The 27056-nt window shown below is 41.1% G+C and overlaps 2 protein-coding genes across 3 annotated transcripts; one reads left to right on the top strand and one right to left on the bottom strand.

Moving 5' to 3' along the window:
* Window positions 1-2828: 2828 nt before the first annotated feature.
* Window positions 2829-9307, top strand: LOC115662293 (disease resistance protein RPV1-like). 2 transcript variants are annotated; one of them, XM_056319648.1, is made up of 5 exons: window positions 2829-3472; window positions 3638-4748; window positions 5355-5654; window positions 5748-7733; window positions 8806-9307. In XM_056319648.1, the coding sequence occupies exons 1-4, from the start codon at window positions 2943-2945 to the stop codon at window positions 7728-7730; spliced, it is 3924 nt and encodes a 1307-aa protein (XP_056175623.1). In that variant the 5' UTR covers window positions 2829-2942; the 3' UTR covers window positions 7731-7733; window positions 8806-9307. The 2 variants fall into 2 exon arrangements, with proteins under 2 accessions (XP_056175623.1, XP_030440317.2); XM_030584457.2 differs by having other exon boundaries at window positions 5748-9307.
* A 13793-nt stretch (window positions 9308-23100) lies between these two features.
* Window positions 23101-25251, bottom strand: LOC115668359 (cyclin-B2-1-like). Its single transcript, XM_056319830.1, has 6 exons — window positions 25224-25251; window positions 24405-24469; window positions 23907-24155; window positions 23718-23816; window positions 23486-23612; window positions 23101-23374 (listed from the first exon to the last, which is right to left on the bottom strand). The coding sequence occupies exons 1-5, from the start codon at window positions 25249-25251 to the stop codon at window positions 23511-23513; spliced, it is 543 nt and encodes a 180-aa protein (XP_056175805.1). The 3' UTR covers window positions 23101-23374; window positions 23486-23510.
* Window positions 25252-27056: the final 1805 nt, after the last annotated feature.

The raw sequence follows: 27056 nt of genomic DNA, 5'->3' as shown, positions 1-27056 counted from the left end.
CGCTCGATCTCCACATCATTCACCGACAAGGCTGTTGTTTGCGTATTTCTCTAACAAATTGTGATACTTGTCTTCGTTAAATTTACTAAGAATAGCATAGAAATGCCCCTCCGTTATTTAAAATCCCATTGACATCTTTGTGTATTCTTTCACACTTCAATTCCTGTTTACCTTGGAGAACCGTGCTTGGTGTGACTGAGAAAGTCATCCATCTACAGGGTCCATAAGCTACCGCCAAGGACCTCGCCATGAAGTCTATTCCGCGTTGTTTCACTGGAACAAATGTGAAATCTGCTACTAGAGTTGACCAAGACCTCTAAAGCAGAACTGACAGTTTGCTTAGCTGCAGGAAAACGTGAGCAGTTGACCTTTTCCATGGAAACTTGAAGGATTTCCACTGCTTGCTGGAGAAATGTATTTCTGAAAATTGGTCTCGTGCCTAAAGTGTCGGCAGACTTTTAGACAGCTGGTTAATTTGAATTACACTAGTGTCTTGATGACAGAATTTAGTCATAAAAAGAAGGGTTAATACCACCAAAAACTCCAAACTGGTACGCGTATGATAATTTTACCCCGAACTTTTTTTTTTTACCACCAAAAACCCCAAACTTGTACACTTGTGACAATTTTACCCCAAACTTGTACACTTGTGACAATTTTACCCCAAACTTTTTTTTTTACCACTAAAAACCCCAAACTAGTATACCTGTGACAATTTTACTCCAAACTGGTAAACCCGTGACAAATTTACCCTAAACTATTTTTTTTACCACAAAAAACCCCAAACTGGTACACCTGTGATAATTTTACCACGAACTAATAATTTTTTAATATTATCTTTTTATTTTTTCGAATTATTTTTTTATTTTTTCTTTTCTTTTCTTTTCTTTTTTTTTCTTCATCTTCAACCTCTAGCTGGTCGCCGGTCCGACGACCGGCCAGAGGCGGAAGCCGGCAAGGTTGGCCCCGCCGGCCGCTGGCGAGGCTCGACCTCGACAGCGCGGGCGAGGGCAGAACCTCGCCGGCGCGGGCGAGGGCCGCCCTCGCCAACGTCGGGCGAGAGCTGTCCTCGCTAACGTCGGGCGAGAGCTGTCCTCGCCCGCCCAGGCGAGGGCGACCCTCACCTGAGTCGGGCGAGGGCTGTCCTCACCTAACGCCGGCGAGGGTTGCCCTCGCCCGCCTAGGCGAGGGCAGCCCTCGTCCTACGCAGGCGAGGGCCGCCCTCGCCGGCCAGAGGTTGAAGATGAAGAAAAAAAAAGAAACAAAAAACAAAAAAATTAATAAAAATTAGAAAGAATAAAAATAATAATATTAAAATTTTAGTTCAAGGTAAAATTGTCACATGTGTACCAGTTTGGGGTTTTTTGTGATATGTTCAGGGTAAAATTATCACAAGTGTACCAGTTTGGGGTTTTTTGTGGTATGTTCGGGGTAAAATTGTCACAAATATACCAGTTTGGGGTTTTTAGTGGTCAAAAAAAAAGTTCGGGGTAAAATTGTCACACTCGTACCAGTTTGGGATTTTTGGTGGTATTAACCCTTAAAAAAAATACCATAAAAAATTTCAAACTATATCATTTATAACAAATTCATCCTGAATTTTTTTTTATATGAAAAACTTCAAATTATGCCACTTATAATATATTGGGAAAATTTCAATTAAGGGCCCCAAGTGGGGTCAAATTCTCAAAAGAGGGCCCAAAGTGAACATAATATCAAATAAGGGCCTGAAGTGTCCAATCAGTCTCAAATAAGGACCCGAAATGCTCAAAAAGTCTCAAATAAAGGCTTGGGTCGCCGGCCGGCCAAAATACCCTCCGGGCGGCGAGAATGTTACTATACTGGCACCGGAACAATAAAATTTTTATTTTTTTATTATTTTTTCCTTTTTTGTTTTTTTTCTTTTCCTTTTCTTTTTTTTTCTTCTCTTCCTCCGCTGGCCAAGGGCGGAGGTCGCTGGCCTCAGGCGAGGCCGCCCTCGCCTGGGCTGGGCGAGGTCGAGTCTCGCCAGATCTGGTGAGGGCTCTGGCCCATCGTGGCCGCCGGCGAGGCCGACCTCGCCCGGCCCCAGCGAGACCCCTCGCCCGACGCCGGCGAGGGCTCCGCCCCGCCGATCCGGGCGAGGCTCGACTCCGCCGGCTGCGTGGCGAGGCCCTACGCCTTGCCGTGCGTAGTGAGACAGCCTCGACCTCGCCGGCGTCGGCGAGGCCGGGCCTTGCCGCAGTTGCAGCGAGACCGGCCCTCGCCGAGGCCGGCGAGGTCGAGCCTCGCTGCAGGCCGGCGGGCCGAGTCCTCGCCCGATCCGGCGAGGCCGACCTCGCCCGCACGGCGAGCGGCCCTCGACGCCGGCGAGGCGGCCCCGCCCGGGACGCCGGCGAGGGCGCGGCGGCCTCGCCCGAGGCCGGCGACCTCCACCGGCCCCGGCTATGGCCGACGGAGGAAGAGAAGAAAAGGAAAAGAAAAAAAATAGAAAAGGAAAAAATAATAAAAAAATAAAAAGTTACTATTCCGATGTCGGAATAGTAACATTCTCGCCGGCGGGTATTTTGGCCGGCCGGCGACCCAGGCCCTTATTTGAGACTTTTTGAGCATTTCGGGTCCTTATTTGAGACTGATTAGGCACTTCAGGCCCTTATTTGATACTATGTTCATTTTGGGCCCTCTTTTGAGAATTTGACCCTACTTAGAGTCCTTAATTGAAATTTTCCCTAATATATTTGCCCCACAAAGTATGAATATTTTTGTCCTTTTCCTTTTCTCTTCCTTCCGCCGGCCATGGCGGAAAGCCGGCGAGCGCCCAACAAGTCCCTCCATTAAATTTAAAACGCGAGAACATTATAGAAAGAGAAAAAATCTGTATCCTCAGATCTGTCATTCGTTTGCCGTGGTTTCCCATCCGATTAGTCTTGCTTTCAGTTTTCATCCTCATAGAATTTCTAAAGATGAACAGTACAGCAATCACCTTCGTGGAGAAGCCGGTTTCCAAGTCCCCAGTTTCATCGGATGCATCCCCGGGATGTGATTATGATGTGTTCTTAAGCTTTAGAGGTCCAGACTCTCGCAAGGGCTTCACAAGCCACCTCTACCAGCGACTCCAAGAAGCGAGAGTTCGCGTGTTCAGAGACGATGACGAGCTTCCTCTAGGAGAGGAGATTGGCCCGCAGCTTTTCCGGGCCATCGACAACAGTAAGATCTCGATCCCAGTTCTCTCGGAATGCTATGCTTCCAGTAAATGGTGCCTTTCTGAGCTCGCTCGGATGCTCAAGTGCAAGAAAGAGATGAAACAAGTGATCTTGCCCATATTCTATAAAGTAGAGCCCGCAGATGTGAAATGGCTCAAAGGAACCTTTGGAGATGTCTTCAATTCGTACACGAAGCGGCGTTTCGGGGATAGCGATGTCCAGGAATGGAGACAAGCACTCAAAGAAGTTGGATCCTTGAAAGGACTGGTATCCGAAAATATTGCTAATGGGTAATTCCAAAAGCTGATTATTTTATGGCAAAGTACATTAGCTGTTTAGGCTATCGACCAGTATCAATTTGCCAATTCATCTTGTTGCTTATTATCTGAGTTTGTTCTAGTAAGTTTTACTCTTGATATTTGTTCATGATCTCAATCATGAAACTATTTTGACAGGAATGAGGCAGAGCTCATAGAATGGGTTGTTGTAAAGGTTTTGAGCGAGTTAAAGAATGCTTTTAAGTTAGTGACCCCTAAACACTTGGTGGGAGTGGACATTCATGTAAAAAAAATTATGACTATGGTAGATACTAAATTTGAAGATACTCGGATACTTGGAATTCATGGAATGGGTGGTGCTGGTAAAACAACTCTTGCCAAAATCATCTACAACGAACTGTCAAGCCAATTTGAGCGCCACGGCTTCTTAGCAGATATCCGAGAAACGGAATCGCGTAAGGGAATTGTGCACTTGCAGAAGGAATTGATCTCTGAAGTTCTTAAGGGAAGCCCCCACAAAGTTTCTAACAGAGACCACGGAATCAATATCATCAGTTCTAGATTTGGAGGCAAAAGAGTTCTCATTTTTCTTGACGATGTGAGTGACAAAGATCAGTTAGATGCACTTGTGGGAGGTCATGAGTTTTTCGGTTTTGGAAGTAGGATCATTATTACAACTAGAGATAAGGCTATTCTTAATCAGTTTGGGACGTCATACTGGGCATATGAGCTCATGGGATTGGACAAAGAAAATGCTATGGTTCTATTTTGTAGACATGCCTTTCAACGTGACTTCCCTCCTCCTGCCTTGAACGATCTTTGTCGTGATATTGTCTCAACTACTGGGCAGCTCCCGTTGGCTCTTGAGGTTATTGGGTCACTCTTATGCGACAAACCTGAAAATGCGTGGAGAGAGGTATTAAAGAAGTTGAGAAAAGTGCCTTATAAGGAGGTTGAGGAGAAGCTGAAGATAAGTTACGATATGCTAACCGATGATGTGAAGCAAATATTTCTCGACATTGCATGCTTTTTCAATGGAACAAATCCAAGACTTCCAATTTATATGTGGGATGACTGTGGCTTTTCTCCGAACTTGGGACTAGAAGTGTTGAGTCTCATGTCCCTGGTTAAAATTGTCCAAGGCTACAGGGGAAATAGGTTATGGATGCATGACCAATTGAGAGATCTCGGTAGAAGTATTATTAGTAAGGAAAACCGTGTGAAGCCAAGTGAATGCAGTAGATTATGGATTCATGGGGAAGCTTTTAAAGAACTCGAGAAAAATGAGGTACAATGTTTTCTACTCTCAAACTTTTACTCACCTCTTGTAGGCTATAAAAGTGCCCTATAAGGGTGGAGTCTCATAATTCTAGCTAAAAATGGTTGTGTAGAATTAGCAAATTTGCGACACCATCATTTTAGGCACAATATCGCTGATATGGGGTCAAGCATATTCATATCTGAACGTCTCTGTGTCATAATATACCCCATAAATGAAAAATTGGACCTCTGGCCTAACTTGTATAGTCTTGTTTAGACATTTCCTGATTCAGTGGGACAATATCTTAGTTTGCTACGTGACGCAATCACACACAATCGGTTCGACCTGTAAGAAAACTGGTCAAAACCAGAAACTCTAGTCAAACTAGAAAGTGGTCGAATTGGATTAATACAAAGAGCTCTCATACATGGTAATGAAGGATGCCTGGCCTCAATTCACCTATCCAGGTGGGAGTGGCAATGCTTTTATGATCCTTAGAGTATAAGTTGGATGGATATACAACTATACCAGATATTATGGATGGAACAAATGGAACAATGTGTCACACTTTCCATTTGCCTAGATTCGGGTCCTGTGCAACAACCTTATTCCTCAGTTTCTGGGCACTTGCAGGGAACAGATCAGATCGAGGCCCTCCATCTTGATTATTCTGAATCGCTTTCTAAACCATACTGCTTAACAAATGAGCAGTTTCGAAAACTGCCGAACTTAAGGTACCTTCGTGCCCACAACGCAGAAGTCACGGGAGATTTCAAGGACCTTCGTAAATTAAGATGGCTTGATTGGATGGCCTGCGAAACGTCTTTTTCCCCTGCGAACTTCCCTCCAGAGAACTTGATTATTCTTAATGTAAGAGTTGGCGGTCTCACAGAGCACTGCGACACATGGCACCATGTGAATGGATTAGAGAAGGTAAATCTCTACCTTCTTTTTTCTTTTGCAATGTATATGATAAATTCAAGAGCTAACGTTGCTATATTTTGTTTGTTGTGGATCACGAACCAGCTCAAAGTTCTGAGGCTTCTGCACTGCTATAACTTGATTGAAACTCCTGACTTCTCAACTCTCCAGAATCTTGAGATTTTGAATCTTGAATATTGTGTTAATCTGGTCAAAATTCATCCTTCTATCAGGAATATCAGGAATCTCATATCCTTAAGTTTGACGGATTGTGAGAAACTCAAGGAGCTACCTAAAGAAATGGGGTGTCTAACAAACTTGACGGAGCTTCTTATTGATGGCAGTTCCATACAAGAGATTCCCGTGTCCATAGGTCGCATGAGGAAGCTTGAGATTGTTTCTGCTTGTAATTGTAGATCATTGGTCCAAATTGACAGCTCCATAGGATCCCTCCGGAAATTGCATAGCTTGTTGCTGGACAGATGTCGCTCACTGAGTACACTTCCTGACTCCATTGGAAAGTTGAAATCTTTAACCCAACTGTCTCTATCAGAATCGGGTGTCAAGGAACTGCCCCAGTCCATCGGGGATCTACACAATTTGAAAGTTTTGCTCATGGCTCGGAGTTTCTTAAGAAGTTTACCTAGAACCGTGGGAAGGTTGAAACAGCTTGAAGAGTTAGATGCCTCGGGGTGTAAATATCTGCAAGGAGAAATCCCTAGTGAGGTAGGGGATTTATCTTCACTGCGAGTCCTTCGGTTAGAAAAGACACGCATTTCCGGTCTGCCAAAAACCATTCACGAGTTATCATGTCTCCAAGTGCTTGATTTAGGGAAATGTGAAGAGCTACAATCTCTGCCAGGGCTTCCCTCGAGCCTAACTAGTCTATATCTCGTCTGTCAGACAATCCCAGATATTGCCAACCTAATCAATCTAACACACTTGTCAATGAAAGTCGAGGATTTGAGTGCCTTAACTACGATGAAGACCCTCTCTCGACTTGCTGAATTCCAAATTGAACTTCATGATAAAATTGAATGGCTCCCAGATCTTCCCTCAAATCTATTGAAACTTGAAGTCAGCCAAGGTCCAAATTTGGAGAGATTTCCAGATTTGTCAAATTTCAAACGCTTATCAGAATTGCATCTTCGTGGTTGCTCCGAGTTAACAGAAATCAAAGGGCTTGAAGAACTTGTGTGCCTAACTGCTTTGACAGCATCATTTTGTGAAAAGCTATATAAGCTGGAGGGCCTTGGACGTTTGGTCTCATTAAGATCAATCATCATACGGGGTTGTAAAGCATTAGAAACATTACCGGATCTTTCGAAATTGAAATTTTTAAAGATCTTTGATGCTGCGGATTGTGAGAACCTGGTTGGAATTCAAGGTCTTGATAGATGGGAATACTTGGAAGAACTAGACATCTCCGTGTGTTATTCCATTGAGAGTTTACCAGACTTTTCTAACTTAAAGGGTCTGAAGATATTAATTGCTGGAAGTTGCCTGAAGCTAGTTGAAATAACAGGCCTTGATAATGCTGAACACTTGAAAGAATTAAATCTCTCTGACTGTAGTTCTTTGGAAAGATTACCAGAACTACCATGCCTCGGAACCTTGAAAAATCTGTACATCAATGGCTGTGAGAAGATCCGTGATATCCAAGCGCTTAGGGAATTCTCTTCATGCAAAATATTATACATTGAAGAATGCAAGTCGATTGTAAACCTTCCGGATCTTTCGGAATTTGAAGATTTAGAATACTTGACAGTGAAGAAATGTCGGCAACTTGCGGATGTTCCAGGGCTTGATGGAGCGAGATCGTTAAAATTTATTAACATTTCAGGGTGTGAGATGCTTGAGAACTTACCAGATTTGTCAGGTTTAGAACTCTTGGAAGAGCTAAAAGTACGACATTGTGGGAAAATAACGGAGCTCCAGGGGCTTGGAGGGTTGAGAAGCTTAAGCTTTGTGGATTTCTCCGGATGCAACTTGCTGAAACCCCCGGAATTACCTAGCAGAACACGCCGAGTATGTTCATCGTTCAACCCATTTGACTACGAGAATCCAGGCCCGATTGTTTTGGGGTGATTTGTAACTTACAACTGTCTTTTTGCTTCTGAACCATGACCTGACCTTTTTCCCCTGTTCAACCCATCGATTTGTTCTTGGCCACCACGAAATACTCCTTTGTCTTTTCCCATCACGGACATAGTGATGTTCTATCTTCTTTGCCATGTGATTTGACTAGCTGTAGTTTTTTGTTCCCTATATTTGGCCAGGTAAAGTGACCTGCTGCAGTTTACTCCTTTTCTGCCATGTCTGTATGACTTGCAACAATCAGTTCCAAAGACCAACTCCCAAGTCTGCTTCATTGATCAGTAACCATGCATCGGCAACTATTGCATTGAATTTTGTTTTTCTACACTTGTCTCTAGGGATTGCTTTTGTATTCTAAACTGGCCCTACATCGAAGTGTTTTTCCGTTGCCAGCAACAACTTGCATATTGCTGATTTTATGCATTATCATGTAGAACATTCATCTAGGGATGATGGTGTGACTCGATTAGCCGACTGTACATCTTCTAGATAACCATCAGTGCACTTTGGAAAAACCCCCTCATAATTCATTCAAGTTAGGAATGGACAGGAGTGACTCTTTTTGGGATGCGTGGGATTGAGTCATCCTTCGTATTATGTGAAAGTGAATATCTCTGAATCTAACCACGGGGGGCTGGTTCTGTGGTCAAGCATTTTGGATGAGGCAGATCCTTAATCAATGCATGACTGAGAGGTTCGCATACATACATGGATTACTCGAGCCAAAAGATCTGGGCCCTCCATGTTACAAAAAAGAAAAAGAATTCCATCTATGGTCATCACTAATGAGATCTAAAGATATACCAGCACCAAATTTACAGTGTTTACTTGGACAATTCCTCCTGCTGTTGCAACTCTAGATGTTTGACTTTACTTACCCCGATAATTCCATGTTTTAAGGACGAAATTGACATAAAAACATCCAACAAAATTGTGTATAGTCAATGATGAGCATGTGAACTCGAAGACTCTGAAAAAGAATGTCTTGAGCTGGAAAGAGAGAAGAAACCAATGAACTATTAGTACCTCCGCCCCAGACTTTGACTCTTTTCCGCCCATTGAACAGGCGAAATGGAGGATTCCTGTTTTAAATCCGAAGCAGGGGACTGAAGATTTAGAATAGAGAGGAAAGAGTTAGCTTTTTTTTGCATCGAATCTTTTCTTAATCATCTGGAGGAGGTGAGTGGGTTAGAGAAAATGGAGGAATAGACAATGTGACTTCTTTCTGTCGTGGTGCCTTTTGCATTGGTCTTGCTTTTTGTGCTCATGTGTAAGAAAAGAAGACCAAAACCAAACAGTTTTGCTGAGGAACCAATAACCACTTCATCAAATGATCCGGCTTCTTCGCTTGGATGCAATTTCGACGTTTTCTTGAGCTTTATAGGTCCTGATTCGCGAAGGGGCTTCACCAGTCACCTGTACCAGAGACTCGTGATACCAGAGTCCATCGTCCACAACAAGTTTGAGCATGTTTTCTGTTGTGTTGGTTTCTGCGAAATGGTCTTTTAACTTGATTAGAATCAGATTTCAGTTCACTGACAACGTATACTGTGCATTTATTCATGAAATATACTCATAACCGTGCAAAACTTCTAAGCGTCTTTACATTACATTGTTAACTTGGAAGTTCCACGAGTTCCAAACAGAATATCCTAGTGCGAAGCAGCTCATAAGAGCTATATCTCAATGAACAGGAAGATATCTCGAGGTGATTACAGAATTTTCAACACTCCTTTCTGTTTATGATCCATGATACTGAACTTTTCTCCATTCCATAGTAATAGTAAGTGGTTGTTTGGATATGTGGAAGGCTTCAACAGTTGGGAAGTCCATTGGTTATTAAGTTCTTCATCAGTAAATACTTGACTTGATTAGCAGTGGCATACTACTACATTGAAAAACGATGTAGTGTAACCATGAACATCAGGGTACAGGAATGCAATCTTCTGTACGGATTCCAAATGCATTTGTGCATCATAGTTGCAGGCAAAATGCAGAGTTCAGCATTGAGCAACAAAACACTCGAGTACAGGTGACCTCATACTGAATATTTGCATTGCACTCGCCGATCATTTATTAAGAGACCAAAGGTGATACATTTCTGAACTTAAGAGGGACAAGAGTGACGGCATCACTTCACAGGCAAAAACAAGAGGAGCTGTAATTTGTAGAAGATTCAAGTAGAAAGGAGAAGTAAGGCAAAGTAAATCCTTCAACGATCCAATATCATTTGCTGCCAAAATTCCTGTAAAAGTAGTCCCTGGAGAGCATATAGAAGACCGCTAAATGTTGCGAAATCTTTTTTGCACTCTCTGGGAAGCATTCGTAGGAACTTCTTCAAAAAATTTGCTTCGAAGCGTTCTTGTGTTTTTCAAGGAACTTCTTCATTCCTAGACATGGAACTTCCACAGAGAGAGACTTGGGAATTTGGGGTCTACTAACTTCAATTAGCACCTGAAGAAAGTTTTTTCCCATTCACTTTCCCAGACACAAGTTGAATTGAGGAAACTGCATATTTGTGCGGAACCAATCCTCATTCTCCTTTCTGTTTGTCAGTTGTTTTTTCCTGTTTTCCTAATCTTCGAACAATCGCGTTCTCTGGCATGCATCATGCGCAGCAAAGTAACACTGGACTTAGCACATAGCCGTAGTCCCATATATATGAAGCTCTTCATTGCTTTACTCTGTTCTAGATTACAAATAGATCTTCCTGTTCACAAATTGCCAGGATGTGGTTTAAAAAAAACTGTATTGTATTGGGTACTTTAGTCCTAAACTTAGACTCCATTTATTTCGCAGAAAATGTTATCTTCCTAGAAAATATTTTTGAAAAAGGAAGATGATTGTATTTCCTAGTGTTTCTGCTAAACACATGAAAATGAATTTTCACCCGTTTGGAATAGGCTACCCAATCTGCGACTGAAATTTAACAAACCAAATTTGGTGTGCATATCTTGTTTTTTGGTAAGACAGGCTAAACCGACCTGAGAAAAAAATTAAAATTCGAAAAAACATATCATGATCCGTCTTAACCAAAGCCCAAATAACTTGCTTCCAGGGTGCAGACCAACCTCATAGGCTCATCCTCGCGCATCATCACGAGTCTCTCTACTCGGACATCATCTTAATGTCTTTTAATATCTTCATGGAACGAGTTTAAGAACATACCACAATTATCTGGATGAGCAAATTCGAATCATATCTCTCCCTTAGCTAATCTCAAGACATAAAAAGGAAAGAAATAAGCCTTAAGCTCTGCAAAATGAGAATATCAATTCGAAGCCCCCTAAATCCAAACTCATCAGAAGATGGATAATACCATAATGTGGACCTGAAGGAAGACATATATCGACTATACACCTGCGGAGAAGGACAAACCTCCTGAAAGAAGCCAATCAAGGACATGTTTGGTGCTTAATGATCATTTCATTAAGAAAAAAACAGCAAGGCATTAATTTGAACCGTGCCAAAGTGATTCATAGTTGCTACATCAACCTACAGTATCAAATCCGGCACCTTATTTCGAAAATTATTATTGATTTATTACTTTCCTTTCTAGAATTACAAATCTTTCCAAATAACCTGTTCCTAGAATTCATAAAACCGCATGGGAGCAATTTCACTTCTTTCCGGAATTGTTCCTCCCGATTTTTTTAATATAACTTTATTTGTTCTTTTTTCTTTTTATTTTTCCTTCTCCCAAATATCAGAAAACATTTTCGGTCACATATATTAAACAAAGGAAAACTATCCATTTTCCTGAAAAATGATTTCCTAAAAAGCTTTTTCTTTATTATTAAGTTTTCTCCCAAACAACATCCTAAATTAATCACATGATTGTGGTTGTGGACCACAAATACAGGAGGAGGAAAATTGCTAACTTTTTTTTGTCAAATGAAAATTACTAATTTGAATACACTCATCTGCGATCATCCCTTTTTTTTTTCTTACCAATCACTTAAAACAGGTTTCCTGACCCGTTCAACGTCCAATATGACCTCCCAAACTTTTTGTTAACCTTTTTTTTTTCCTGATATTTTCAGGACATGTTGATGCCAGATACAAAAATAATATATTATATACTAACAATTAGATCCGATTGCAAGTCTAGTAGCATGCCCAAAGCGCTATGAGGAGTCTAGACAAGTAGCATTATTTTCAAAAATAACTCCGATCATTATTACAGGCAAAGACGCATCAAGCTTACAACTTTCAATAAAATATAGTGTTGTCATCTCTGCTGATGTCCCTGGCAGTGGCAGGGCTTCCATGGAGTCGGGGCATAAGAAACAGATTGGACTGATTTTCCTGATGCTGCCTAGAGAGATCAGTTGAACATGCGGGTCTGAATTTAGAAGAGTCGACGGTTATCTATCCTCCTGTAAAATATGGGTTTTGACTAAGTCAAAATAAAATAAAATAAAGAAGAGAATAGTGGAGGAAGCAAAAGGAGAACCATGGAAGCTTCAGCAGAGAGCGTGGGCTTTCGTGAAAAAAAAAAAAAAAAAGGCCAGCAAGTCAACAAGTCAACAGAAGCTACAGTGGACTTCGGCCAAATTAAAAAGGAGGCCGAGATGAGAAAGCAGAAACGGAAAAGAAAGAAAGAGAGGAAGAGAAGGAGGAGAAGAAGAAGGAGGAGAAGAAGAAGGGTTTTGCGCCGCGCGAACCTCGCCTAGCCGATCCGACTTCGTATCGCAACGCTCGGTAAGAACTCATGTCCCTCGTTTGTTCCATCGGAGTAGTTTCGGATTTAGGGCTTGAAATTCGGAATTATAAGAGATTCAAGCGGCGAAGTCCGATTTTTGGGTCGTAGAGCTGCGTATTTTTATAGAATTGATAGTTTGTGGTGTTGTGGAGCCGTGGGATTTTACGGATCTTGATTTGAACTTACGGTTTGCCCAATATGAATTTTTGAAGTTGGCCGCACATGGTGAATAGTGCGCGACCAGTGGGCTTTAGGCCGATTTTAGTTGGTTTTCGGCTCGATTTTGGGACGGCAAAGTTGGGGCTTTTGTAATACTCGGAACGGGCTTTCTTTTGACTATAAGTTTGCTAGGATCGGAGTTCGGTGGAGAAAGTTATGGCGCAATCAAGTTTCACGCTCAAGTTCCGCGTTGCGGACAATTTGGATAATGGTTTTGGATGAGCAATTTGTGGGCGTCTTTGAATTGTCTTGTCAGCGTTTAAGCGTCGTTTAGCCGTTTAGTGATTATTGTAGTATTTTACTTGATTTTGATGTCGATTATCGTTCAATTGATAGGATTACGAGATTATCGGGGCGTTTAGCCGCTTTATTGGTTTTGGGGCATTCCAGGTGAGTGGTGCTATCTCTTCTTTGGGTTTATAAATTCATGCTTTGAAAGTGATAAGCATTTGAGTATCGTATGAGTTAATAAACATGTTTAGTGCATAAAAATCTGGATCGAGCAATTACTGCCATTTTGTATTTGAGAGAGATTTGAGAACGGTTATATGAAATGTATTATTAAAGGATATATGTGTACCCCTTTGTGAATTGATTTATGAAATGAGTTTTCGAATGATTTGAGAAACACTTTACAAAAAGGATTTCTGGTGGTTGAGTTGAGTTGAGTTGTGAAATATCATATACTTGATTTGTGAAATGTGTTCTGTGTGACGAAGAAAGATTATACGTTTTGGTTTGCGAAACCATTTTCTGAGATTGATTATAAATTGGATTATGAAATGGTTTTGGAACCATATCGTGATTTATGATATGGGTTATGAAATGATTTCTGGATTTGGTATTGTGGATTATTTGAGGATGTGTGTTGGTGCTCAATATCACTGTGAGCCCATTGAGGGGCTTGTGGGTATGCGCATACTAGTCTAGGATATCCTTGTGGGCCGAGCCACCGGCTTATAGTAGGTGGAGACCTTGCCAAGGGGGGAATCTTGATCGCCTTATCACGGGGCGAGATATGTGATCATGGTTTGATATCGAGCAATAGATTGGTCGATGGATAGACCATCGATGTGTTTTTTTTGCTATGCCGGGGCAAATCCTGGAGAGCGATGGCAGTGCGGCTGCGGCTCAAAAAGGATAATATCGGGTCGGGTTGAGGGATGGCAGTGCGGTTACGCCTCTACCCCAAACGAGGCCTTTTATGATGAGATTCATTAATGGAATAGACCATTGATATGTGATTTGAGATTGGCCGATGGAATAGACCATTGGCGTGTATTTTTTTGATGAAATTTGCCAATGGAATGGACCATTGGTTTTTGCTTTGATATTATTGATTTAAATGAGTGTTTTCTAGTTTGTATCGAGTTTTGTGAAAAGGAAAAATAACTCATATTTGATATGATATGTATATGATATCGTGGGTTTAAATTATGAGTTTTCGATATTTTTATATATGCATAGTAGTTGCTCGATCTGCTTAGAAGAGATACACACTGCTTACTGAGCTGTCGTTGCTCACCCTCCTCTTTTCCCAATCTTTCAGGTTCTTTATTTAGCAGCCAATAGAGCAAGAGCGATGTCATGGGGACTTTTGGGTGATTTGAGGCTGCGTCCTTCAGGTGGAAGGACGGCCGTGTCATCCCCCATCCTGGTAGATTTCGGGGTGTGACATTTATTTGTATCAGAGCCTAAGTTGTGATTTTTGGGTATCAATTAAATGGGACGTTGTGAGTCTGTGTTAGCATATAACGCGTTAGTCTTTTGTTAGGTACTTAGATATATGTTTCTTTTGGTGCAAGTGGCCATCCATTATGATTCTAAGAAGCATGCTTTGCTTTGTAAGGGACAATAGAGATAGATGACTTATTACCTTTGATATCGAAAATGTATCTTATGGTTCTTGAGGTGTGATTTTGACAAGGAGAATTTATCTTGAAAGTCTTGATGCGTTACTTGACGATATTTGGTGTAATAAGAATTGATTTTAGAAGTTATAAGCTTGAATGGTTATGTGAGACATCTATTTACTTATGGTGAATAAGTGCGATTAGTTTGTGAACTTTTGAATTGCAAGTGATGATTCTTTAAGTTGAGAACTTGAGCCCATTGGATTTGGTGGAAACTAGATAAGTTATTATCTCAGTGAGTTAAGGAGTTATAAGCATTCCATCATAAGTAATGATCTCTTAAGTGGTGATATTCTTTGATAAGATTTATGGTAGACAAGTTCTTGCTTGGAAATCTTAGATTTTGTGAAGAATTAGGGTAAATAGTTTTTGGGAGACAGTTGAGATTGGAATTTGGGAGGACTGGAGCTTGTCTTAAATGTATTAAGAGCTAATTATCTTGTGATGCTAGATGGACAAATATTGAAATAATTGTCATCAATAATCTCTTCTCGAGGTGTTAGTAAGAACATGAAAAGTATTGGAAAGTTTTCGTGTAATAAATAAGAGTTGGTTTGCACAACCTTCAAGTGGTTGATGTGATATTCTTAGGTTATAATCCGATTAGATAGATTTCTGGGACGAGGTGAGATTGTGTGATAGTTTCTAGCATGTTAATTTTCAAGTGTTAGTGGTGGTTAGTATATGGGGGGATCCTCCAGTGAAAAACGCAAAGCTTTTAGCGTTTGCATAGGAATCCTATTGGTGAAGCAATTCTTGTGCCCTCTCCTAGTAGTAATTCCTCGTGGGAGCTAATGAAGAAGATATAGTAATTCTGAGTCAACTTTAGAAATGAACCAATCGATTGCGGTGTAATTATGTACTTGAACCAGTGTGGTTGTGGAAGGAAGCATTACAGTGAAAATGCTGCACATCTAGTCAAAAGCCACTTGAAGAAGAGTGAGTCTCAAAGATCCCACAGTTGACTTCATGATTGAGTATAAGGATCTACAGACAGTGTTGGAAAGCTCTGAAGCTCATGCTGGATTGGTTGGTCATGCTCATCTCAATGAGGTGCTTTTGAAAGAATTGAACATCCTCGTGGTTGATGTTCTGAAGCAGTGCCAAGAGACCGTCAACTCATTCTAAAAAAAAAATGGTAATCTTTTTAAGGGTACAATGTTCCGTGATGGCTGCTTTTTTTCAGCCATTATGTGCAGACCAAATGCCATGTTTGATGTTCTCTTGTTTGGATGCAAAATGATCCTCAAGTGGAGAAAATCACACGTATCCTTGCCAACAAGATATGTCATGTTATTCTTAATACAATCATGAAAGGTGAGCCCCAGATTAGCTCCGCAAACATCATCTAGATTAATCCCGATATGGCATCTTGAATAAGGAACTCGCCCTGGATTTTTTTTTTCTTTTCTTTTTTTCTGAAAAGTCAGCATGCAATCGAAGTGGTGATGCATGGAGGATTGTTCTTGACTCATGTCTCCCTATACTCCATTTAATTGTCACGAAACGTTCTATTCCTTATGCAATAGAATAAGTTGAGGAATCAATTGGAATATCATATACTTTTGATCAAGCAATCCAGCGTTTATCAACATTAGTAGCAATGGCGCCCTAAGGCATTCTGTAGGAGCATCTCATGCGCCTTGCAAACAGTATGACTTGCTTTGGAAGTCCGATTGGCTTCAACTCTGTTGGATATAAAGCCTTTTCTTGGTCACTGAATGTCCAAGTCACTGAAGTAACACTAGTTACACCCAGAAGATGCTTTGAGAGAGCTTTGGTAAAGTGTCACGTGGATGCTTGTCAAGTGTCGTGGCACCTTGTTCCAGGGGAAAATGCATTGTTGTTGGCACAAGCTCCAAGTTTGATACCCTCGGGCACAATAGACAGGGTGGATTCGAAATTGGAAGATGCCATTGATGTGCACAGTTTCCTTCATATGATATAAGGCCCAATATGGAAGGAAGAGGAACTGGTCCTGGCGTCTATTTTGAGCATCTTGACTTGGAAGGGGAAAATGCAGAGCTTTAACCGAGCTCCAGAAAACAATTATGAGAACTCTGTTTTTGAAGACAATGTTGAATTTCAGGATAAATTGATTTTCAGCCCGACAGATGGAATCGGGACAATGTCATATCTGCAGATAATGGATCCAATGGTTGGGATGCTAGTGCTTCCTGGAAGAAGAATGGCAAAGATTCAACCACACTAGGAGACAATAGACAATCAACTGCGTGGTCTAATTAGAGGTCTAAGAAAGCAGAGAACCAAGTTATAAACTCTCAAGTGGATGATACAAAGAGTAGTTGGAACAATTTGGCATCTTGGGATAAAGAAACTGATAACAATCAATTTGGTGGTCATAACTCAAAGGATCTAAGCTGGGGAAACGGTAGAGCTGATGATTATTGTCTCCATTCCACAAAAAGTCAAAATAAAATATAAAGGGAGTGGTATGGTTCTGAAAAATCTCTTATTGATATGACTAAAAGAAGTAAAACGGAACAGCAAAGCCACGGATGGAAAGTCACAAGTGGGAATGATGGCTTGCTGACTAGTAGTAGTTCAGATCCTCTTGTTATGAAGCACAAGCATGTTGAAGAGCTGATCCGGTTACCAAAGTGCTTCCTTTGCGTTTAAAGGGCCTTGTAACATTTGGTAGCTTTAAAAAAAAAATGGCAAAGATATAACTCCAAAAGTGCTGCAAGTTTGGGCAAGGACACTTTGTACAATTGCAAACTCTCGTCTGGTGGTAAGGTGTAAACCTTTTTATTGTGACGGTGTAAGACAGAAATTTGGTATGTTCATTTATTTCCGCTAATTCTTCTTAATCATGATCATATGGAAGCACATGCTCTCATGGATATTGACTTGGATACTTTTCTGTATGCTGGAACAACTACAACATGTGAATCATTGTAGATGGAGGTTGAGGTCATACTCACAATGTTGGTGTGAGTCTTTTGACAAAAGTTGGCCTAGGACATCTGATCGCCAAAAATAAAGATAAATATGTTGAGTTGGCCCTACAACTAGCATTTGAGGTTAATGCTCTCTCAAAGTCGAGGATGAGTCTTTAGGAACAAATGTTCGAGTCTCCTATATGTGATGGACCAAAATTTGTTTTTGCTTGTAAATCAACATACCAAATTTTGTGGTGTAGATACTGTAAAGGTGATGCAACGAGACCTTTCTGGGAAGAGCCCAGAAGATCAAAACTATGCGGGTTGCGACCCAAAGCGGACAATATCGTTATGAGCGGAACCTGAACTTGCAAAGATGCACTATCACTTAGGTAAAGATTCAATTGCAAAACCACACGCGGAGAGAGGGTACTTGGGAGCTTGAAGATAAGGTAAGGCGCAAATTTTGATTGAAGGTTGAGGTAAGCCCTAATTTCGAGGACGAAATTTATTTTAAGGAGGGAAGAATGTAAAATATGGGTTTTGACTAAGTCAAAATAAAATAAAATAAAGAAGAGAATAGTGGAGGAAGCAAAAGGAGAACCATGGAAGCTTCAGCAGAGAGCGTGGGCTTTCGTGAAAAAAAAAAAAAAAAGGTCAGCGAGTCAACAAGTCAACAGAAGCTACGGTGAACTTCGGCCAAATTAAAAAGGAGGCCGAGATGAGAAAGCAGAAACGGAAAAGAAAGAAAGAGAGGAATAGAAGAAGAAAAGAAGGGTTTTGCGCCGCGCGAACCTCGCCTAGCCGATCCGACTTCGTATCGCAACGCCCGGTAAGAACTCATGTCCCTCGTTTGTTCCATCGGAGTAGTTTCGGATTTAGGGCTTGAAATTCGGAATTATAAGAGATTCAAGCGGCGAAGTCCGATTTTTGGGTCGTCGAGCTGCGTATTTTTATAGAATTGATAGTTTGTGGTGTTGTGGAGCCGTGGGATTTTACGGATCTTGATTTGAACTTACGGTTTGCCCAATATGAATTTTTGAAGTTGGCCGCACATGGTGAATAGTGCGCGACCAGTGGGCTTTAGGCCGATTTTAGTTGGTTTTCGGCTCGATTTTGGGATGGCAAAGTTGGGGCTTTTGTAATACTCGGAACGGGCTTTCTTTTGACTATAAGTTTGCTAGGATCGGAGTTCGGTGGAGAAAGTTATGGCGCAATCAAGTTTCGCGCTCAAGTTCCGCGTTGCGGACGATTTGGATAATGGTTTTGGATGAGCAATTTGTGGGCGTCTTTGAATTGTCTTGTCAGTGTTTAAGCGTCGTTTAGCCGTTTAGTGATTATTGTAGTATTTTACTTGGTTTTGATGTCGATTATCGTTCAATTGATAGGATTACGAGATTATCGGGGTGTTTAGGCGCGTTATTGGTTTTGGGGCATTCCAGGTGAGTGGTGCTATCTCTTCTTTGGGTTTATAAATTCATGCTTTGAAAGTGATAAGCATTTGAGTATCGTATGAGTTAATAAACATGTTTAGTGCATAAAAATCTGGATCGAGCAATTACTGCCATTTTGTATTTGAGAGAGATTTGAGAACGGTTGTATGAAATGTATTATTAAAGGATATATGTGTACCCCTTTGTGAATTGATTTATGAAATGAGTTTTCGAATGATTTGAGAAACACTTTATAAAAAGGATTTCTAGTGGTTGAGTTGAGTTGAGTTGTGAAATATCATATACTTGATTTGTGAAATGTGTTCTGTTTGACGAAGAAAGATTATACGTTTTGGTTTGCGAAACCATTTTCTGAGATTGATTATAAATTGGATTATGAAATGGTTTTGGAACCATATCGTGATTTATGATATGGGTTATGAAATGATTTCTGGATTTGGTATTGTGGATTATTTGAGGATGTGTGTTGATGCTCAATATCACTATGAGCCCATTGAGGGGCTTGTGGGTATGCGCATACTAGTTTAGGATATCCTTGTGGGCCGAGCCACCGGCTTATAGTAGGTGGAGACCTTGCCAAGGGGGGAATCTTGGTCGCCTTATCACGAGGCGAGATACGTGATCATGGTTTGATATCGAGCAATAGATTGGTCGATGGATAGACCATCGATGTGTTTTTTTTGCTGTGCCGGGGCAAATCCTTGAGAGCGATGGCAGTGCGGCTGCGGCTCAAAAAGGATAATATCGGGTCGGGTTGAGGGATGGCAGTGCGGTTACGCCTCTACCCCGAACGAGGCCTTTTATGATGAGATTCATTAATGGAATAGACCATTGATGTGTGATTTGAGATTGGCCGATGGAATGGACCATTGGCGCGTGTTTTTTTGATAAGATTGGCAAATGGAATGGACCATTGGTTTTTGCTTTGATATTATTGATTTAAATGAGTGTTTTCTAGTTTGTATCGAGTTTTGTGAAAAGGAAAAATAACTCATATTTGATATGATATGTATATGATATCGTGGGTTTAAATTATGAGTTTTCGATATTTTTATATATGCATAGTAGTTGCTCGATCTGCTTAGAAGAGATACACACTGCTTACTGAGCTGTCGTTGCTCACCCTCCTCTTTTCCCAATCTTTCAGGTTCTTTATTTAGCAGCCAATAGAGCGAGAGCGATGTCATGGGGACTTTTGGGTGATTTGAGGCTGCGTCCTTCAGGTGGAAGGACGGCCGTGTCATCCCCCATCCTGGTAGATTTCGGGGTGTGACACCTCCTATACTTTTGTTGTCTTGAGGGAACAAACGAAGGACAGCCTCTCGCCTCCGATTTCCTATGTTTCTGCTAGTTCTTGTCCTCCATCTAATTACATCCAGCAGTCATGGTGCCTCTATTATGCATCATGACGAAGCTCCTTTGTTAGAGTTTTCTCTACCTTTGACCGAAAAGGAAGATTGGGGAGAGAACTTGCGAGTTGCCACTGACAAAGATGAATCCGCCCTTGACTCTTTCTTGGCGAAAGATATCTTGTTATGTCGAGAGCAACCGGAACGACCGCCCTTTGCTTTGTGCAGAGCGCAATTGCAGTTACGGTGGTAAGGCCTTCACTCGATCTCCGTGTCATTCAATGACAAGCTTCCATCGAGGACACGCCGGAGAGTCGTTTCAGCTGCTGTAGTGGACATCCTCAGTCAATTCCTCCTCCTTCTCTTCTTTTCTGCGTGTCTTCTGATTTGTTTTGGTTTTGTTTTCTGTCAGTGCAGCTTCCTTTAGTGAGCTCAAATGTCTGCATTATTCACCAAAGATATATAATAGGACTAACTGAGCTGTGTATGTTAGTGAAGTCTTGGGAGTTCTCTAGAAAAAACAAACTCTTTTTTGAGTGTGTCTAGAAAAGTTCGAAGCCGGTGTTAGTGCCAAACGAGTTAGGACATAAAAGTTGTCTCTTTTCCTCTGAGAAGATTCCATGCCTAACGCCTGGCTGTTGAGAAAACACTCCCTAAAAGGTTTTGAAGAATGACAAAACTTATCTGAAGAAAATAACTTTGTTTCTGATGGTTCAGGTGGAAAGGCTGATGAGGTACTATCAGATGTTATCTTTCAGAACCAAAGTTATGGTCGAAATTCCTACCGTATTAGTTCTGTCTAATGGCTAGGAAGGAATCGATATCCTCGTGCAACGGCTACTAGAGATTAGCTGGATTTCCTGCCTTATATACAAGGAGTTCCAAAAGGAAAGTTCTCTAAATTATCTCGGGGAGATTTGAACTTCCTGGAACAAAATTGAGGCGATATGTTCTTTCCAAATCGGAGTACTCAACTTATGGAAACCCTATCTGCTATATGGGTGGCAGAATCCATGGGAGGCGCTATTCTCGGCAACCTTGAAGCAATCAGATCTTCTATACAAGACCCAGGTCAACGGGTAGATTGACTGGAGAATCTTCCTGGAGATTTGTCCAACGGTCAGCTTGGGCAAGGGAGTAGTATATAAGGAGGTCTCGAGGCCGAAAGGTGATAGTGTGTGACCGCAAGAGAAAAAGGCCTACGATTCCAAAGTTCAAAGAGTGTTACCGATCATATACATACGCCTGTGTGAGCTATACCGTGTAACCATTTAGAGGTTGAGCGTGTGTGAGGAGTTGATCACACGAGCTTGAGTATTTATTACTCAGATCTTGTAACCTCTTATTGGTTCATCTAGTGGAATCCAGCCGATTGGCTATTAGCGCGGGAGAGTAAACATAGGCTTGTATAAAGCCAAACCACTATAAACATCTGTGTGCAATTTTCTATACTTACTCTCTTTATTTTCTTGATAGAAATACTTGCACATCAGTAAGATCTGACTGTTATTCTCCTAACGTTGTTTTGTTGCGATATTGTTCATAAATTGTTTTAATTTCCGTAATATCACCTATTCACCCCTCTCTAAGTGATCTATCTAGTCGCAACAATTGGCATCAGAGCCTGGTTGCTCATTGTTTGAAGCGCATTATAACTTCTGAGCTAACGATTTTCAATGGCTAGTAATATTGCACCAGGACTAATGGAAGGTGAGAGTGACACAAGGCCTCCATACTTCGATGGCAAGGACTACAACATCTGGAAGAACAAGATGAAAGCGTTCATCAAATCCAAGGATCCCCTGGAGTGGGACGTAGTCCAGAGAGGAATAAGACCTCGAGCTGTTTCGTCATCAAAAGATGAAGATAGCAAGAAGCTAGTCGAATATGAAGCCATATCTGATGCTGATAAACTCAAAAGAGAAGCCTTAGATGCTAAGGCCGTTTATTATTTATACTGTGCATTATCTCCTTCTGAGTATAACCGTATCTCTTCATGTGAAACAGCAAAAGAAATCTGGGACAGGTTGCACGTGACATACGAAGGGACTGACCGAGTGAAGGAGACAAAAATAAACATTCTACTTCAGCAGTACGAAGCGTTTAAGATGAAGCCTGATGAGTCTGTGACTGACATGTTCAGCAGATTCACTGACATTGTCAATGGGTTAGCCTACCTAGGACAACCTGTGTCAGATCCGATGAAAGTGACCAAGATACTTTGGGGCTGTCAAAGGAGTGGAATACTATCAAAACATCTATTCGTGAGGCACAGAGGCTCTCCACTATCATTAGACGAACTCATGGGAACACTTCAATCTTATGAAGTGGAGCGTCAGAATGATGAAGAGGACACCAAAAGTAAGAAAGCTTTAGCTTTAAAATCTAACTTTGATTCTGATGATTCAGACTCTGAAGATGACGAGGAAGACGACGAGGAGATATCCCTTATGGTAAAGAAGTTTCGCAAAATGGCCAGAAAAGGAAAGAAGTTCAAGGGAAAGAAGCCCTTCAGATCATCTGAGCAGAAGAAAAGCTTCGATGACAGAGAAGAAAATAGAGACGCGGTCTGCGTTGAGTGCAAAAAGCGAGGACATATCAAGCCTAACTGTCCTCTCCTGAAGAAAAAGAAGAATAAGTTGCAGAGGTGTTGTGGCTGTGATTTCTAAAGGTACATTTACATCAGTAGATGAATAGCACATTGGAAGAGTTCATCTATTTGTGAGCGGTAAACCAAATTAAACAAAACCATGTAGACCTTCAAAAATTAAGAACTTGTTCGCATGAAAACAACACTAGCAAATTATAGATTTTCACAGCCGAGAACAAGCAACTTTCCATTCAAGAGCTTTGAACGATACACTCGAATCATCAATGAGTACAAAGACTCTAAAACCAAATATTGTTACCGGTCTCTAAGGAGAAACAAAATAAGCTTAAAGATGAAGACCCTGGCCCTGCTAAATTCGGTCAAGAGCAACCGAGCCGGTTCAGCTCTAGCTACCCACTGGTATCCCCTCGTGTTGTACTTATACACACTCCTGACACTCCTCGCTTTTTGATGGGAAGTCACCATCAGTCTCGAGCATTTCCTACACAAAGGAAAAGTAGCCAAAAGGAAATAATCCATCAGATTCCTACGTCGATATAAACGAAAAGATGAATGATGTAATAAACAATAATTGAAGTTCCCCGCTACTTACAAGATTGTTTGGGCACTACAACCGGTTAACTGCTCATAGATTTTGCTGGATGGCTTACACCCTTCAACAGTGGCAGGGGCGGTGCAGCGACAGCCAATACAGAAGGTCGAAATGTGAGCGCTCCACACTGAACTATGCAGAGATCGATGAAGAAGAAGCTTATCATTTTCTATACTATTGTCATAAGATCGATTCATAACAACATCAAATAACATTAACAGAAACCGAGTACCTTATCATCAGATTGAGTTTCCTTAAGGAACTTCCACATAAATGTGGACGGAGTTGGGATTGACAATCCATACTCTAAGCTGTTCAAGATCAAATACTCCTGCATAATGCCAAAGGACAAAGAGAATTATGTAAAAAAGAAAAGTTAATGGAGAAACAGAAACAAAAAAAGAATGGGTATTTCGCCTACCATTTCTAGAATCTGCTCTGCAGAGCACGAAATCTTCTTCACAGGGCACGAAGTAAGTGCCAGGTGGGAAAACAAATAGACACAAGGGATCGATTCTCTTATTCCAGCATACTTAGCAGCCAACTGCAGGGCGGTTACTCCAACCAAACTCAATTTCTTCTTTTCCACTGGATGAACGGCCAAAAATCGATCGAAAAGATTGATGGCAAGATACAGAGTCTCGGTTGGGAACTTGAACAGCTTGTGTGCCTAATTATTCAGTAAGAAAGTCAGTAAAGTTGCCAATTTTTCATAACTGTGAAATAGATTCCCAATTTGGGAGAAAACATACAGTTGTGTGACCGCAATTTCATTGCAGATATTGCAAAAATTCATAGCAGAAATGTCGTGAAATCCTCTTGAACTCAAGCCATTATTCTAGTCCTTGTTTGAATAATAATGTATAGTAATGTGAATCAAAAGTACAACACAAGAAATAAAAAAGGAACTCCTTAGTACCTCAATCAACCACTCGACAATACATGCTCTCAACTTCTTGTCGATGCCGAGCTTCAGTCTAGCAACTGTTGGAAATATGGGATAAATTGATGGGTGAATGAATGAGAAATTGATGCTCAAAGACCACCCTTGAGTTGGAAGTGGGAAGTGAAAAACACTATTCCCACATCGGAAAAGAAAGAAGGCTATGGAGTGCTTTATATACAGTTACACTTATTTGAAGTGGTAACTATCATAGCACAAACTCTCTGCCTCGCGCGCAGGCGCAGGGGGGGTGCAAATCCGACGCCCGACAAGTTGAAACTTGGGCGCGAGCGCACATCCCGCGTACACGATTGCAGGACCGAAACGTGGGCCTCGCGACGAGCACAATTTTGCCTTCTGATTTATTTTTTTTTCAACTCAAACTGTTACGAATTTCGTAACGTGCGGATTTCATAACGGCAGAATTAATCATCCGTTATTCGTATTGATTTTATAACGGCAGATTTAATCGTCCGTTATTCGTATTGATTTTATAACGGTAGATTTAATCGTCCGTTATTCGTATTGATTTTGTAACGACAGATTTAATCGGCCGTTATTATTCCCGAAATGCTCTCCCTGCATTCTATTTTATCGAAATCATTCTTCCTCCGTTTTATATTCTCTCGCATTTGCACGGTTTTCGATAGTGTTCGGTTCCTGCAATTTGTTCAAGTTCGCCAAGCTTTGAAGTCCCGATTACTTCTTAGCAATCAACCTGTTGTATCCCGGGAGACAGACGTTCACGAAACCTCGGACGCGTCCTGAAGGGAACGAATCTGCATTTAAGGAAACCCGTATCAAACACAGCCTCGGTATTCATTTGTATCGATTCCAACTTTGTTATTACAATTTCGTTTATTTGCGATTCTGTATTGTTTGTGATTTTTATACTAATGCCAATTTGAATTTCGCAACAATCTTAAAACAGATTCATGTTTATACAAATTCAAATGGCTACTGGTAAAGAAGTCGTCGATGTGGTTGCTGGAAACGATGGTGTCGATGTGGCTGCTAACGACATCACCAAAAACTCTGCCTATGCCTCAGCTGTCCAACTATCTGGCTCATCCTCTGTTCCTTCTGCGGTTTCTATCCACCATGGTGAGAAACCTGAAAAGTTCGACGGATCGAACTTCAAAAGGTGGCAGCAAAAGATGTTGTTTTATTTGACAACTTTGAATCTTGCGAGATTCTTGACTGAGGAAGCTCCTAAGTTATCCAATGGAGAAACGGATAAGCAAGTCTTCGGTCTTTGTTGAAGCATGGAAGCACTCGACTTCCCCGTGTCGGAACTATGTCATGAATGGCTTACATGACTCATTGTACAATGTCTATTGTGCAAAAACGACGGCAAAGGAGTTATGGGAAGCCTTGGATCGGAAATATAAAACAAAGGATGCCGGAGCAAAGAAATTTATTGTCGGTCGATTCCTTGATTATAAGATGGTGGACTTTAAAACTGTGATCAGTCAAGTGCAAGAAATTCAAGTGATCTTGCATGAAATTCTGGCTGAGGGAATGATCTTGAGTGAAACCTTCCAAGTGGCTGCTATTATTGAAAAGCTACCTCCTGGGTGGAAGGATTTCAAGAACTATCTCAAGCATAAGCGAAAGGAAATGAACCTGGAAGAGCTGATTGTTAGACTTCGAATTGAAGAAGACAATAGAGGATTTGAACGCAAAGGGTTCAATCCTACTACAGCTAAGGCAAATGTTGTGGAACTTAGGCAAGGCCACAAGAACAAGAAGATTGCCAAGCCAAAGTTGGGACCAAAAGGAGGAGTTTCCAAGAACAAGTTTCAAGGAAAATGCTTCAACTGTGGTAAAATGGGGCATAGATCTATGGAATGCAGACTTCCGAAGAAGAAGAATTATGAGACAAATATGGTGAGTGGCATCACTCAAGACGTGTCAAACATAAACCTTTCTGCAATGGTTTTTGAAGTAAACTTAGTTGGGTCCAATCCGAAGGAATGGTGGATTGACACTGGTGCTACTAGGCACATATGCTCCAATAAGGACCTGTTCACAAATCTTGAACCAATTAATGGGGAAAAGGTTTTTATGGGAAACTCTGCCTCTTCTGCTGTCGAAGGCCAAGGGAAGGTGTTGCTGAAGATGACCTTAGGAAAAGAGCTGACTCTAAACAATGTTCTTTATGTGCCAGAAATCCAAAAGAACCTGGTTTCTGGGTCTCTGTTGAACAAGCATGGATTTCGTATGGTATTTGAGTCAAATAAAGTTATTTTGTCTAAATCCAGAATATATGTGGGGAAGGGATATGTAACTGATGGGCTTTTTAAGCTCAATGTAATGACAATTATCAATAAAGATAATAAGTCTTCCGTTTATTTGCTTGAGTCTTCCAATTTATGGCATGGTAGACTAGGACACGTTAATTATGATACATTGCGTAGATTAATTAACTTGGAACATATACCTTCATTTCAAATTGATTCAAAACATAAATGTGAAATTTGTGTTGAGGCAAAATTAACGAGATCATCATTTCAAACAATTGAAAGAAACACCGAACCCCTTGAATTAATTCATAGTGATGTTTGCGATTTGAAATTCGTACAACGAGAGGTGGTAATAAATATTTTATTACCTTTATCGATGATA

The sequence above is a fragment of the Syzygium oleosum genome, unplaced genomic scaffold (assembly GCF_021117445.2).
Source record: "Syzygium oleosum isolate NSW1041296 unplaced genomic scaffold, Sole_v2.1 Sole_v2.18, whole genome shotgun sequence".
Taxonomy (NCBI): domain Eukaryota; kingdom Viridiplantae; phylum Streptophyta; class Magnoliopsida; order Myrtales; family Myrtaceae; genus Syzygium; species Syzygium oleosum.
The sequence above is the reverse complement of the archived record's forward strand: the minus strand, read 5'-3'. Positions and strand labels throughout refer to the sequence as shown.